Here is a 16,535-nt window from a genome sequence, read left to right on the forward strand (position 1 = left end):
TACAGGGAACCTGGGCCCAGCAGAAGAATTCTTGGCAAGAATTGATGTGGAAGTTGATAGCCCAAGCCCTACTACTGTTATTAAAAGTGTTGCTCTTCAAGCAAGGGTAGGAATAGCAAGGATACATGCTCCAAAAGATTTACAGGTACTATAACTATGAAAAAAACTAATCTTTCAGATAGTTTAGAATTAAAATTTAGTATTAATTCCTTTTTTTGATAATTGAAGTGTATTATTTTTCATTTCAGTCTTTTATTGTTATCTGTTTTTATATTGCATTAAAGTTCAGCTTTGCTTTGTGGGATCATATATACAGTATTTTGCCTCAGTTCTTTCTTTTGATGCTGATCACTACTCCTTTGTAGTGTTTTCTCTAGTTTGATTCTGATAGATGTTTTACCATAGTTAAGGAATTCATGAAATGCCTTGGATACTTTTCTTTTAGTGATAAGTCATTCTTCATTTAAAAAAAAATCCAAAAAAAATCTTCATTAAAAAAACAAGCTGATATCTTTCTCCTAGAGTATACATTTGTTTGCCAGTATGGGTTCATCAACAAAACAATTTTTGCCTTTGAAAAATGCTGGAAATATTGATGTCCACCTAAATATTAAGGTAAGCCTTATCAATAGTCTAGGTGATAGTATTTTTCAAAAAAAACTTTTGAGAATCTCACTTCAAAAATATAGTGAAATTAACATGATTAAGTAAGAAAAAATACAATAATTTTTTTCAGAATTGTTTGAAAAAGTCAGTATTTTTATTAGTCAAAACCTTAATTTTTACACACAAACACCCAAATCTAGATATTGAGCTTTAAAAATCTTGGTTTCAGTGTACAACAAGGGAGAATTAGAGGGGAATGAAGTATAGAGGTGTGTTATACAATGGTAGGGAACTAGGTATGGAATTGGGAGAAGACACTATTTGAAACTTTTCTTCATTCAGACTAGGAAACTATAGACACAAAGGTAGGACAAAGTGGTAATCAGAGGAAAAGAAGGTATAAAAGATTGAATGGGGGTGTTGGAAGAGAAATAGAAGTATAGTACCATGGGCTTTAAATGTCTCCCTTTGTAATCATTTAAATTTTTATAGATTTCAGATCAATTCAGTTACTTTTCTGTAGACCCAGAAAATCTCTTTCTTAAACCTGAAGAGGAAAAAGAAATTGCAGTTTCATTTACTCCAAAGAGCTTCAAAATTTATGAAGAAAGGTGATGTAAAATATTTCATGCCCCATTGTTCTTTTACTTGAAATCTTTAGCTCTACCTTTAAAGGAAGCCAGTGATTAGAATATGCTTCCATTAGGTGGCATTGTGTTGCAGCCACCTGGTCAGAACCATAAAGTATTTTATTTTTTTCACTTGGTTCCAGATAACAATAAGCTCTTAAGTTAAACTACAATTTTCCACTCCTTGTTTATTAAAAAAAAATCATCTTTTTTATTATAATAAATGAATGTAACCATTTAAAAATTAAATCTTTAAAAGGATTTCTGATAACTTTTTAAACTTTTCAAGTTTCTGTGACATTTTTAACAAAGCCTATCATTCTTTAAGACTGAAAATTATTTCTTTTGCACTTTTAACTTGTTTACATGCTTTTGTGAATCTTGATAATTTTTTTAATAATTCATGCTTACCCAGTTATGGTGACTTATGACTAATTAAGCAAGATTGATAATTCTTGGAGTTAGAGCTTCCTGGTTTTCATTATTTTTTTCTGTTTTTTTTGTTTGTTTGTTTTCAAATTTTAATTAAGGGGCAGTGGGGTTTAATGACTTGCCCAAGGTCCACACAGCTAGGCAATTAATAAGTATCTGAGGCCGAATTTGAACTCAGGTACTCCTGACTCCAGGGCTAGTGCTCTATCACTAGCTGCCCTTTCATTAGTTTTTAATCAGCTTTGTTATCATAATAACTGTATGTTTTCCCAGTGGTTGATTACTCTTTTGAGCTTCGGTTGGTTCATATCTCCCCAACTAAACTGTTGAAGTTAATTAAGGGAGGCCTCATTACTGTTTCCATTTTACTCTTTGAAAACCTGCATCCATACCATCACTCTTTTTTTAAGGTTTTTGCAAGGCAAATGGGGTTAAGTGGCTTGCCCAAGGCCACACAGCTAAGTAATTATTAAGTGTCTGAGGTCAGATTTGAACTCAGGTACCCCTGACTCCAGGAGGGCTGGTGCTCTATCTACTGCGCTACCTAGCCCCTCCATACTTTCACTTTTAAGAAAAACATAAGAGATAGCAGTCGGGGCCAAACACTTTTCATAAAGCCTCTATTTGAAATTCTTCAGCACAAAACTTCATTTAAGGCAACCCATTTAATTTTTGAATTGTTCATAGCAAATTTAATCCAATTTCTGAATAATACATTATTAATTTCCTAATTGGTTCCAAATAGCTATTTCAAAGAGGACAGATTACTTCATATATCCTATAAAGGTTTAGTTAGGAAATTAGTGAAATTATTATACATAAACCAATGTCATTTGGGATTCTCAGTGAGAGTATAGTGGAAAGTATTTTCTACTGGGATAATTTACACTGTCACCAACCATTAACCATCTTGCCTCACCAAACCCAAGGATTTCTTTCAACATCCCATTGTTCCTCCTTTCTTTCTCTGTAGTTAATCACCAGACTTCCTAGAAATGCGAATAGATCTTAAAGCAAAATATTAGTAGACACATATCTACTTATAAGAGTAGTTTCTTTCTACTCTGGAGCATAGCATAACTTTAAAACTGGAAGATAATAGCTTTAAAACTAGATGACCCCCTCTTTAAAAAAAAACAACATGAAGAAATTGATACTTTGGGGAGTTTGAATGACTTGTTTTTCTAAACATTTAGGTACTAAGCCTTAGAAGTAGAATTTGAAAGCAAGTCCTCTTTTTCTTTTACCTAGTTTCCTCAGAACTGTTGTTAAGTATAAATGTTCCTTTTGTGTCTTTGATCAGAAGGAAGGCATTTTTCCACTTCAGAATTACTGTTGAGAATGAAATTGGGGGGCGGCTAGGCGCAGTGGATAAAGCACTGGCCCTGGAATCAGGAGTACTTGGGTTCAAATCCAGTCTCAGATACTTAATAATTACCTAGCTGTGTGGTCTTGGGCAAGCCACTTAACCCCATTTGCCTTGCAAAAAAAACACCTTAAAAAAAAAGAATGAAATTGGTCTTCTTAGGCATCATGTGACATATGAAATATTTTGCTAGCCCTCATATAATTTGTGAGGTTATTATAATTATTTTGTTAATGTTTATTTTATCACTAGATTATTTGTTATAAATGCCCCCATTAATTTTCATACACATTTTTATTGATATATTCTGTTTGGGCTTTACATTTACCTCCCTAGATAGCCATCTTTTTTTTTTTTTGCAAGGCACTGGGGTTAAGTGACTTGCCCATGGTCACACAGCTAGGTAATTATTATGTGTCTAAGATGGAATTTGATTGCAGGTCCTCCTGACTCCAGGGCCAGTGCTCTATCCACTGTGCCACCTAGCTGTCCCTGAGCCATCCCTTTTAATAAAGGGAAAAAAACAGAGGATGAGGGAGAGCTTAGGAAAAATTAATCAACATATCAAAAAGTCCTATATTATGGATGGTTTTTCTCACCTGTAATCAATCACATACCTCTGTAAAGATGCAAGGAGAGATCCCTTCTCATGTTTCTTCTTTAGCATCAAGCATGAATCAATCAACAAAAATTTATTAAAAACCTTCTTTGTGCCAGATTTTATATGGTAAGAATACTAAAGGTATTCTAAGGCATCCACTTCCTTTGAATAATTTAGAATCCATGGGGGGAGGAATTATGGAAAAAACCTATTCAAAACAAGTTATATCTAGTATAAATAAAATGATTCATAATTTCACAGTATACTGTTTAGATTGGTTGTTAATTTTTCCATTTCTATTGTTTTAGGCCTGTAAATTTTTTTTTACTGGTTCTACTTATATTGCATCAGTTGATATAAAATTTCTTGTGCTTCTCTCAATTTGTTTTATCATTTCTTACATCACAGTAATATTTCAATAATGTACATTAGGTTTAGTCATTCTACAGTCATTGAATATTATCTTTTTTCTCAGCTCTACTATACAAAATCTTCTATAATATTTTGATACATTTCAGTGATTACTTTCTTGGCCTATAATTACCATAGTAGGAGCTCTGAACCAAAGAACATGTATATCCGAGTTCCTTTTTTAACATGACTCCAAATTGCTTTTCAGAATGGTTGAACCATTTCACAGCTACTATGCCTGTCTTTCACAACCCCTTCAACACTTACTATTCAGTTTTTCCCCCATCTTTTCTAACTTGCTGAGTATCTGTGAAACAGACCGTGCTGTTGTTTTGATTTTTTGTCTTTTCTTAGTTACTTGGAAGGGACAGCTAGATGATGCACTGGCCTTGAAGTCAAGAGAACAGGAGTCAAATCCAGCCTCAGACACCTGACACTAGCTTTGTGACCTTGGCAAGTCACTTAACCCTGATTGCCTTGCATCCAGGGCCATCTCCACTTGTCCTAATTAGTATCTGGCTACTGGACCCACATAGCTGAGAAGGAGAAAGTGAGGCTGGTTAGCACAGTACCTTCTCACTCAAATCCAATTCTTGTTCTTGTCATGGCATCACCTCCCTGATGTTGTGATCTTTGAAAATGAAGAACAAACATTATCAGTAATTACTTGGAACATTGTTTCATGTGATTATTAATAGCAATTTTTCTTTTGAGAACTGCTTTTTCATCTTATTTACACACTTACATGTTAGGAATCATATAATTTAATTAATAAAAATTTAAGTAATGGGATTTTAATCTGATGGCTATAGGTTATACTAATTGTAACATTTTGCCCTTACCTTGCTTCCTTTTAAAAAAAAACCTCAACAAACAAAATAAACATACAGAAAATTGACTATTCTCTCCATTTTTCATGTAGTTTGGTTTTTATACAACTCATAGATAACTTTTTGTAAATTTTTGTTCCAAACCCATGATCCATAGGATGGGATGTTCTTCCAAGAGAAGAGAGTCTCAGAGGGGTGTTTTCCCAGTCTCAGAGGGGTGTTTTCCCAGTTGTCATTTACAGTTAGTATATTTCATATAAAGTATGTGATATATTTTATGTTAAAAAGATATTTAAATGTTGGGAGTATGATTCAAGCTGTTGAGTTCAAATTTTTCTTTGTGTAGCCTCTTGAAAATTCTAGTGCAGCCATTGGGGCCTCAATATGAAGTAGTGTTGAAAGGTGAAGTAGATTCTTCAAGAATCAAGTATCAGACACCTGCATCTTCATCTCACTACTCAGATGTTCCACCTATTTTATCTAACAAGCACTTCATGGCATGGGGAGGTATCGAACTTGGAAGAGCACAGTAAGTTTTTTTTTAAATTTAAATATTTATTTGTTTTTCTAATTATTATGGTAGTTTTTATCAATCATTTTTTTCGAGGTTTTGGGTTTTACATTTTTCTCCCATCTTCCCCCTGACAGAAAGCAGTCTAATATAAGCTCTACATAGATTCATATTCGTCATGTCAAAGCACAATAAGTTTTAACACATCAAGTCTTGAATATAGTTTACTATTCTTTCCTACCATATTATTTTAATGTTGCCATTTGAAAAATGGTAATTGTAGATTGAACTTGAATTGTTTCCTTTTGTTATGTGAAAAAATATCTCATGGAAATAGTTATGAAATACAGGAAGCTTTCATAGAATCATTTTATCCACTTAACACTTCGTTGTCAGTTCAGGCAATCAGCAGAAATTAAGTTGCCACTGTAATGAACATTATGGATGAAAGTCAAAGAAACAGGACACATGACACAGATTTCATGGTGTTTTTAAATAGATAGCCCAAAATGGTGTAACACAAATGAACACCACAAAAATGATTGCAAATTCAGGTATCACTTTTGGTGAGAGAGATAAATAATTTTTCTGATCATTGAATCTTAATTCCCTGTTAAGTTTTTTTCTAAAATTACAGAGGGCATTATATTCCATTCAAAATGTGTTATACTTATACTGTCATACTCAGAAAGAGGAGCCAGTAATTCATGCATAGGGACCCCTGTGAACCCCATTTTGCCTTAGTTTTAAAATGTAATAATTTCTGGGTTTTTTGTATTTTTATTTATTTTGTTAAATATTTCTCAATTACATATTAATCTGGTTTGAATGACACTTGAGAGTGTCTCCAGTAACCACATATTTGACATCTCTTATTTTTTATTGACTTCAGACTGATTTTAACACTACCATCTTAAATTTAAATTTTTTTTTCATTTCTTATTTTGTGTTCTCCCCCCCCCCCCCCCCAATCATTTGAACTTACTGGACTCTTTCCAGAAAAACTTTTTGGCTCTGGGGAAGAGGAAGAAATCTCTAGTCAGTAAGTCAAATCTAATGAGAACAAACTTTATCATAGAATTTTAAGGTTGTAAGAAAATTGAGAGATAATCTGTAAATTATCTGATCTAATTGAGAAAACTAAGGCTTAAAAAAATTTATGTGACTTTCTCCGTGTGACAGAGTTGGCATTGTAAAATTCACAGTAACATGGTATGTGATCTATAACTTGGACATTATATTTTTAAAATGCTTTAATGGTACTCAGAGACTTTAAGAAGGAAATATTTCATGAAAATGGTTTTTATTTTGTAAAAAGAGATGGCATGATTGATTGAGATATTTGTAAAGTGCCTGAATTGAATAAGCATTGAATAAATTTCGTTTTTCTTTCTTCTCCTCTCCCTTATCTCCTTTTTAAAAACAAGAAGCTGATGATGTTTCTCTTAGGAAATGAGCATTCTATAAATTCTGTTAAATTTAAAAGAAATCAAATCAAATCTAAAATCCAATAATAAATTTTTAGTCTTTTTGCCCTTGGAAGAAAGAAGGTTTTCCTCACTTGTTAGTTTGCCACAGAATTCTTGGTTAGGTCATGATATTGAAAGGATAAGTCATTACTGATATACATTACAGCTCCTGGATTCTTTGAACCATTTAAGCACTAAAGCCCATATTCTGTGCTTATACATGGAGATATTGCTAGAGAAGGGCATATTGTAATTTTGGGTTAAAGGAGCAATTTCACCAGTAGAAGATAGATGAGGAATCTTCCTTGTGAGAAGAGTATTTAGGAGAAAGAAGATTATTTTTCAAAGGCATTTTATTAATGAAGTTCATCATACTTGAATGGTATCTGGCTCCTTTGCCTCAGAATTTCACATGAAGGTCCTTTTTGCAGAAGAGATGCAAAAGAGATTGTCTTAACAAGGTCTGCCCTAGTGCTCTAAGGACCATACTAAATACACCTTATATAAAATTACTTCAAAAACCCTAGCTTGATTTATAGAGCTTTACTAACCATTAAAACAATGTCTTGAAAAATGTAGGTGTCAGGGGCAAGTTAAGTTTGGATATCCTGGTTCTACAGAATGAATTTGTAACATTGTAAATGTCTTCTGAATTTTTCAATGAAAAGCTGATATCCTGTGTTACATAAATATGGTTTTAATGGAAAAATTTTATCTCCAAAATATTAGATATGCTGTTATATACATATCAGATGTTTATTACATGTAATAATGGGGGGGTATGAAAATAGGAAAATTTTCTCATTTTTGTCCTGCCTTCCCTTCCCCCTCCCAAAAATAACCTCCCCATACTTTTTTTATTCTGTTTATTCTTTAACTTCACCCAATTTGATTGGTATTTATAGTTTCTATCAATATATGCCCAGTCTAGGAGTATTTGGAGGCCAAATTGGTTTGGGAATTCTTTATTTGGGATTCTTAAATGAATTTTCTTTCAGTAAAGACATTTATGTAGCATAAGATAATTGTTAAGAGTAAAGGGATAATGACTGTATATGAGAATTGAAAATTTAAACACAAGCTTTTTCATTAAGTTTTGAACCTTACTTTTTAAGGAAGAAAATTCCTGTTAAATTTTTTTTTAAGTCTTCAGAAACTAGCTCTAAGAAATAATTCTTCATCTACAACTCAGTATTTACGTCTGCTGATAAGGGGACAAGATCAAGATTGCTTTCAGGTTTGTAAATTTGTTACTAAATTTGTTACCCTGAAAAACACTTCTGGGAAACTCTATAACAGCATTCTTCAGAGAACTAGTTTATAAAAATTGCTGTTTTATTTTATCTTTATGTTATTTATTTCCCACTCCTATACTAGATTGAACCTTCTCTTATGACAGAAAAGCAATTAAACAAAAATATGCAAGTTCACAAATTTTGTCAGTAACTTATACCATATTCTGTCCTGAGAATGAATTTAGTTTTTAATTTTTTTATCTTTTAAATGTCAATTGTTGTAATGACAGTAATTTTAGCCTGCATTAATATGTATTGTATATAAAAATTGTTCTTTTTGTTATTTGTAGCTTCAGAATACTTTTGGTTTAGAAGAACGACTAACAAGTAGCTGTGAAATCAGAATTCGTCCAAAAGAGGATATTAACATCTTCTTATTATATGCACCAACCAGGATATCTTGTATGCTGGCTAAACTTGAAATTAAACAACTAGGAATTCGATCACAACCAGGCATTAAGTTCAGTGTAAGATAAACTTTGCATGTTTTAATACAGTTTTTTGATGATATAATTTTTAATGTCGATAGTGGCTTATAATTTACCTTCCAAACTAATGATTGTACTCTTAAGTTGAATCTTATATTTGATGATACAGATATATGTTCAGACTGGGAAGGGGGGGGTGATGGGTATTTTTCCCTTTGCTAAAAGTTCAGTTCTGGGATTTTCCTTAAAAGTATATTATTTAGGGGGTGGAGCCAAGATGGCAACGGTGGGGGGAGCCTCTCTTGGGTGCTCGCTCTCTATAATATTTGAAAAATCATAAAATAATGACTCAACTAAATTTTCAAGAGACAGAACCCACAAAAAGATCCAGTGAGGCAATTCTCCAGCCCAAAGTAACCTGGGAAATAGTGGAAAGACTCCACTTTATGGACTTAGAGGGGCAGCCCGCCAGAGTGAAGGAACTTCAGCCTCCTGGAGGCAGCCCCAGGGCACCTGGGAGCCTCTGCTCACGGCAGCGGGAGCAGTTATCTGACCCTGGGGAGCACTGGGCACAACTTAGAAGATCAACAGGGGACCTCTGGCAGAACAAGTGCATGGAGCCCAGCCCTCAGGGCACTCAGCAAGCAGTCTGGCTGGGCAGCCCAGATCCAGGAAATGAAAGCAGGCAGAGCTGCTAAGCAGGAGTCCCCAGGCAACTGAGCCTTGATTGTTCAGCCTACCAAAGGTAGGGGAGTAGAGAGAGACTTCCAAGGTCTGTCCTCTGTACCTGGAACCAGGACTCTGGGGCTCTCCACATTCAGATTCTGATTGCAGTCTAGGACCCCATAGAACAGCAGGGTCTCACCCCCCCCACACCCGACCTCAGTCCCATGCCAGAGGGGTGCACTTATGATCGTTCACAGACCAGGAGGGAAGACAGAGCCTCACACATTGAGATCCTTGTGGGGGAGTGTCCCAGTAATAACTCAAAAGCTCAGGAATCATCCCAAGACCAGGCACAGGCTGGAGAAATGAGTAAACAGATAAAAGAGGGACATCATTGAGAAATACATTGTCTATGATCCCAAGAAGGATCAAAATATTCAATACAAGCTCCTGCATCTAAAGACTTCAAGAAAAATAGAAATTGGGCTCAGGTGATGACAGAGCTCAGAAAACATTTTGATAATCAAGTAAGGGAGATAGAAGAAAAAAATGGGAAAATAAATGAGAGAGATGTAGGAAAAAAACATGAAAAATAATTCAGTAGCTTAGTCAAGGAGATCCAAAAAAAATGCTGAAAAAAATAACATGTTAAAAGCTAGCATAGGTCAAATGGATAAAACAGTTCAAAAAAGTTATTGAGAAGAAGAATGCTTCAAAAAGCAGAATTGGCCTGATGGAAAAAGAGATAAGAAAGCTCTCTGAGGAAAATAAACCCTTCAGAAGTAGAATGGAATTAAAGGAAGCTGCTGACTTTACAAGAAGTCAAGACACAATACTTCAAAACCAAAAGAATGAACAATTAGAAGAAAATGTGAACCATCTCATTGAAAAAACAACTGATCTGGAAAACAGATTCAGGAAAGATGATTTAAAAATTATTGGGATACCTGAAACTCATGATGAGGAAAAGAGCCTTGACATCATTTTCAAAGCATTACTACAGGAAAATTGTCCAGTTATCCTAGAATCAGAGGACAGAATAGAAATTGAGAATCCACTGATCTCCCCCAGAAAGAGATCCAAAAACAACCCAACCCCCAGGAATATTATAGCTAAGTTGCAAAACTCCCAAGTCAAAGAGAAAATATTACAAGCAGCCAGAAGGACCCAATTCAAATATTGTAGAGCTGCAGTCAGGATCACACAGGACTTAGCAACTACCTTAAGGGATTGAAGGGCTTGGAATATATAATATTCCGGAAGGCAAAAGACCTCGGAGTGTAACCGAGAATCAACTACCCAGCAAAACTAAGCCATCCTCTTCCAGGGAAAAAGATGGACTTTCAATGAACCAGGGGAATTTCAAATGTTCCTGTTAAAATGGCCAGAGCTGAACAGAATGTTTTCTCAGGTGAAGCATAGAGAGTGGAGGAGAAGGTTAAAATATGAGGAACTTAATGATGTTGAACTGCATGTATTCCTGTATAGAAAAATGATACTGATAATACTCATATGTACCTTCTCATTTAATAGAGCAGGTAGAAGGAGCTTTTATAGGGGAAGTACAGGAGAGAGCTGAATTTGAAGATAAAATATATATATTGTAAAAATGGAGTCAATGGCTAAAAGGGGAAGTGCAATGGAAGTAAGAAAGGAGAGGTAGAATAGGTTACGATATTTCATATAAGATTTTATTACAATGAGATATTGCAATGATATGGAAGGGGTTAAGGTGAGGGGGAATGAGGGAACCTTCGCTGTCATCAGAGGTGGCTCAGAGAGGAAACAGCACATATACACAATGGGGTATAGATATCTAGAGTAAGAAGGAGATAAGGGGCACGGGGGAAGTGGGGGATGTGAGTGTTGGAGGGAGAGGGTAGACTGGGGGAGAGTGGTCAGATATAACACATTTTCTTTTTTACTTCTTGCAAGGGGCCGGGAGCCCTGTCTGGGACCACAGGGGAGGGGTGGTATGTGGGCTCTGGGTCTCTTGGCCCCAGGGCCGGTGATCAATTTGCTGCACCACTTAGCTACCTACAGCACATTTAAGAAGAGGGACAGAGTGAAAGGAAAGAGAAAATATAGTGTATGGTAGTGGGGACGTATGAATGGAGGGAGTTGCAATCAGCAATGGCAACAGTGGAAAAAATACGGGAGTAGCTTTTGTGATGGATTTATCATAAAGGATGTGATCCACCCATGACAGAGCTGGTGGAGTTGGAACACAGACTGAAGCACATTTTATTATTATTATCATTATTATTATTATTGTTGTTGTTATTGTTATTTATTTTGTTTTTTGCAGGGCAATGGGGTTGGGGTGACTTGCCCAGGGTCTCACAGCTGGGTGATTGTTGGGTGTGTGGGGCCAGATTTAAGCTCAGGTGCTCCTGCTTCCAGGGCCGGTGTTCTGTGCCAATTAGCTGCCCCTGTTATTATTATTTTTTAATTTTAATTTTTTCTCTTTCCTTTATTGCTAATGAGGGTTTAAATTTTTTTGGGGGGTATTGTGTTTACTCTTAAACAAGAATATTTTAGTAATATATTAAACATCATTTGTACAAAAATAAAAATATAATTTTTTAAAAAGTATATTATTCAATTGTATTTTTAGTATTTAGATATTTGAAAATTGAAATAATGCAAATTTTCTGAAATATCTCTCATTTAAAGCAAGATTAGTCAGATTTAAATGTTGAATCTCCAGGTTTTTGTCTTTGCTTCCTGAAGTTCTTATAGAATCAGATGTTTTTTATTCAAGCTTATGATTTATTGACATGTCGTATTATTAAACTATACCATTCTGTATTTTTTTTTTCTTTTTTTTCTTGCAAGGCAAATGGGGTTAAGTGGCTTGCCCAAGGCCAAACAGCTAGGTAATTATCAAGTGTCTGAAACAGGAGTTGAACCCAGGTACTCCTGACTCCAGGGCCTGTGCTTTATCCACTGCGCCACCTAGCTGCCCCCATTCTGTATTTTAAAAGTTACTTTTGCTTACTGATAATTGTCTAGCTTTGAAATTTTGGGCTAGGAGATTCTCTGTATTTTTCTCTAAGGTATTCAAAACCCAAGAATGCTTAGAATCATATTGTTGATTGAAAGGGACCCCTGAAGCCATCTAATCTAACATTTTTCAGGTGAAGAAATTGAGATCCTAAAAGCTTCTTTGATCCAACTTCACTAAGGTAGTAAATATCAGAGGTGGGATCTGACTACAGAGCCAGTATACTTTCACTAGAATGGGTGTCCCCAGATAATTGTAATGATTAAGGAAGGAGGAATACCTTAGATTAGATTTGTATGAGGATCCCTGAATTAAAAGGCACAAAGGAGCTTGTATCCCCCCCAGGGAGACAAGCACTTATCTAAGAAAGAGGACACTAGTAGTTGTGGAATCAGAAAATACTTCATGCAAAAAGATGTCTTGAGCATTGTTTTAAAGGAATAGAGAAATTCTATTCAATTGAGGCAGAAGATTTATGAAACAGATGATGAAAAAGAATGGGAACAATTGAATTGCTTCAGTTCAAGATCAGTCATAGATAGGTTCTTTTCAGCTTTAGGATTTTTAAAAATTTACTGAACTTCATCAGATAACCTCATTCAGGCTCAATTTGACCTGCTTTGTTTTGTCAGTTGAACTTGTACTGTTTCTGAGACTTCCCCTTCCCCAACTCAGCTAGCTCCTGTAACAAAGAGTATCATTTTATTTAGTAAATAGTATAAATATTCTCATATTGTAATTTTCTTATTTTTCCTCTTAAGAGAAAATCTCATTAATGACAAGTATGTGTGTTTTTGACAATTCTTAGATTTTTTTTAATAATAATTTTACACTAGTAACCAAGGGAATAAAAAAATGTGTGTCTTAAAAGTTTACCAAATTTGTGCTTTTAATGACTGTCGCCATTTTTGGATTCTAAAAAGTATAATTTTAGGGATATGTTTTGTTTTTTAGATACCATTGTCTGGATATGGAGGAACAAGTAATCTTATTTTGGAAGATGTAAAAAAACTCTCAGATAGTTATATGTTAACAGTAAATGACCCAATACCTGGAAAAGGAAATAGAGTTGTTTTCTCTGTGAGAAATACAGGTTCTCGTGCAGCCTATGTTAAAGTGATATGTTTTAAGGACTCTCAAGCAAAAGTTGTTTTGGATCCTCAAGTGATGAGAATTTTGCCAGATAAATTTGTGCTCAAGGCAAGAACACAAGAGGTATGTATAAGTTCCACATGAAAAATATATTTAGGGATCAGCTAGGTGGCACAATGCATGCAGCACTGGCCCTGGAGTCAGGAGGATCTGAGTTCAAATATGGCCTCAGACACTTAATAATTGCCTAACTATGTGACCTTGGGAAGTCATTTAACCCCATTGCCTTAAATAAATAAAATAAAAAAATATTTACTTTTCCAGATTTAATTTTTAAAAAATCTTTTCAAGAGTCTTAAATTGTGTGTGTGTGTGTGTGTGTGTGTGTGTGTATTCAATAAAAAATTAAGTACACATGAATTTGCATACCTGAATGAATAAATTTTTAAAAGTACTTATCAGTTGCTTACTGTCTCCAAAACACTGATAAGCAGTAGAAATACAAATACAAAAGTGATGACAATCCATTCCCTCATGGACTTGGGGAGAAAGCACATAAAAGCGTGATGACCAAGGAGGGGGTCATCTCTTTGGTAAAAGAAATTGTAGGATTGTGAGTGGAGCCATGGAAGAGACCAAACATTGACATGTTTTTTCTAGTAGCAATGTCTATTTTAATTTTCTAATGGTTCCAGAACAATAAAATGAGAGACAGGGCTGAGAGAAATATAATTAAGGACTCCAGTAAGGAGTGAGCCATATGTGAGTCTCACATCAATAAGGACATTGGGGATCATTGGGTTAGAGTCCTGGAGCTTAAAGGAATTACATTGGGTAAAAAGATGACTAGAACATAGCTGAGAATATTTATCATTTTCTTTTAGTGAAAAATGTATCATTGACATTACCTATTTGAGTTTATAGAAAGTTGAGTGTTTTTCAAAGGGAAATAATTGACACAGATAAGCTAGTTCTAAAAATTCTTATTTTTCTTGGAATCAGATGATTACTTTAATATATAATCCAACTGAAAAAGAGAAAAATTGTCAAACGTCAACATCATTGTTGTCAACTATATGCTTCTTTAGTGGAGATGAAATATCAAGACAGCAGTATCGAAGGTTGGTAAAAGTTTTTTATTCTTACTCATTCTTACTCAAGATTTAGAGGGAGGAACTTGGGGCAAACTATCTTTCCTCCTTTTTCCCTCAGTGTGTTATCTTAGGCAAGTATTTTAAACTTTTGTCTGTCTCCGTTTCCCAAGCTGCAAAATGGAGATAATAATAGCACCCATTCTGCCCTGGTTGTTATAAGGATCAAATGAACTAATATTTTTTCCCTTTTTTAACTTCATTTTATTTTATTTCTTCCCAATTATATGTAAAATATTTTAGCATTCATTTTTAAAACTTTGAGTTCTGAATTCTCTCCTTTCTTCCCATACCACTCTCCCTCATTGAGAAAGCAAGTTATTTGATACAGGTTGAAACTGTATAGTCGTGGGACAGCTACATGGTACAGTGGATAGAGCCAGCCCTGGCGTCAGAAGCACCTGAGTTCAAATCCAGCCTCAGACAGTTAATACTTAATCCCATTGCCTTGCAAAAAAAAGATATGTAGTCATTCATAACATTGTTGTAGTAGTCATGTTGTGAAAGTAAACACACACCCCCCAAAAAAATAGAAGAGAAACTTCTAGAAAAATAAAGTTTAAAAAAAGTATGCTTCAGTATGTATTCAGACATCATCAATTCTGTCTTTGGAAATGGATTAGTACTATCGTAAAATTTTTTAAAGTTGTCTTAGGTCTTAGCATTACTGAGAAAAGGAGAGTGATTCACAGCTGATCATCTTGCAGTATTGCTATTACTTTATATATAGTACATTTCCCATTGCATCCATTCATCTATGTCTTTCCAGGTTTTCCTGAGATCATCCTACTCATCATTTCTTACATCCAAATAATCATGTACCACAATTTGTTCAGCCATTCCTCATCTGATTGGCATCCCCTTAATTTTCAGTTTCTTGCCATCAGAAAAGAGCTGCTATAAATATCCTTATCCATAGAGATCCTTTTCCTTCCTGTTTTTCATCTCTTCTGAAATATAGACCTGGTAGTAGCATTGCTAGGTCAAAGGGTCAACATGGTTTTATAGTTCTTTGGGGAAATGAACTAATATTTTTAAGTGGTTAAGTATAATCCATGGCGCTGTTAGACATAGAAATACTAAATCTTTACTTCCATCCATTTTTTACTTTTAAGAAACAGATTCTTAATTTGTTCAATTATTTTTAAATATTATTTTGCTTAATTTTTAGATGAATTAAATTTAACTTCTATTGATTAAAAAGAAGATATTTCTTAGACAAATCTATTTTTAAATCATAGAATTTGAGCAGAGGAACTTGAAGTTTTCCTAATTTCTTTTTTTATATCTGCTTTATTTGTTTGATATAAATAGTAATTTCATAAATTCTTATATAGCACTTTGAGGCTTACAAAGCTTTATATAAGTATATAAAATCAACATCATGGTTACATGTAGCATGTGAGGGCAAAAAATTCCCAAAACTTTCTCAAAATGCCATCCCCACTCAATCCTGTTCGCTTAGTCCTAATTCCTACTATGCCCAATATAAGTGTTCTTGTCTTTTCCTTCACACTGGGCCAATGACTTCTCTTACTTTTCATTTGTAATCATATGCTTTTTTTTTTTTTAAGGTTTTTGCAAGGCAAACGGGGTTAAGTGGCTTGCCCAAGGCCACACAGCTAGGTAAAGTGTCTGAGACCAGATTTGAACCCAGGTACTCCTGACTCCAGGGCCGGTGCTTTATCTACTACGCCACCTAGCCATCCCTATCATATTCTTTCTTGAAGAATCTTCCTACTTCATCTCTTTTCCTCTTTTTGCAAGGAGGTTAGGGTGCCTAACTCACTGACTTCCTTCTCTAATAAATATTTAAGTATATATATTCTGATATCCTCTTAATGTTCCATTTGAACTCCACTATATCTACCTATTCTGGTTGGTTATATTTATTGTATTATCCTCTTCATGATGCAAAACTGGGAAATTCCTTTATGAATGTCAGGATAAATGTGCATAACAAATCAAGATATTACTGTCTTAGAAAAAATCAAATATATGTTTCATGATATGAATATGTTAGACATATCTTACATAAAAT

At 34.5% G+C, this 16,535-nt stretch overlaps 1 protein-coding gene across 1 annotated transcript in view; it reads left to right on the forward strand.

Annotated features, from left to right (window-relative positions):
* CEP192 (centrosomal protein 192) overlaps positions 1-16,535 on the forward strand; it is a 160,271-nt gene that overhangs the window by 118,603 nt on the left and 25,133 nt on the right. The window contains exons 35-42 of the mRNA XM_074202081.1: positions 6-145; positions 523-615; positions 1,099-1,217; positions 5,222-5,404; positions 8,002-8,092; positions 8,441-8,617; positions 13,206-13,466; positions 14,346-14,464. Of these exons, the coding sequence (XP_074058182.1) occupies positions 6-145; positions 523-615; positions 1,099-1,217; positions 5,222-5,404; positions 8,002-8,092; positions 8,441-8,617; positions 13,206-13,466; positions 14,346-14,464 (1,183 nt within the window). The remainder of the gene's footprint in view (positions 1-5; positions 146-522; positions 616-1,098; positions 1,218-5,221; positions 5,405-8,001; positions 8,093-8,440; positions 8,618-13,205; positions 13,467-14,345; positions 14,465-16,535) is intronic.

This window comes from Macrotis lagotis, chromosome X (genome assembly GCF_037893015.1).
Source record: "Macrotis lagotis isolate mMagLag1 chromosome X, bilby.v1.9.chrom.fasta, whole genome shotgun sequence".
Taxonomy (NCBI): Eukaryota; Metazoa; Chordata; class Mammalia; order Peramelemorphia; family Peramelidae; genus Macrotis; species Macrotis lagotis.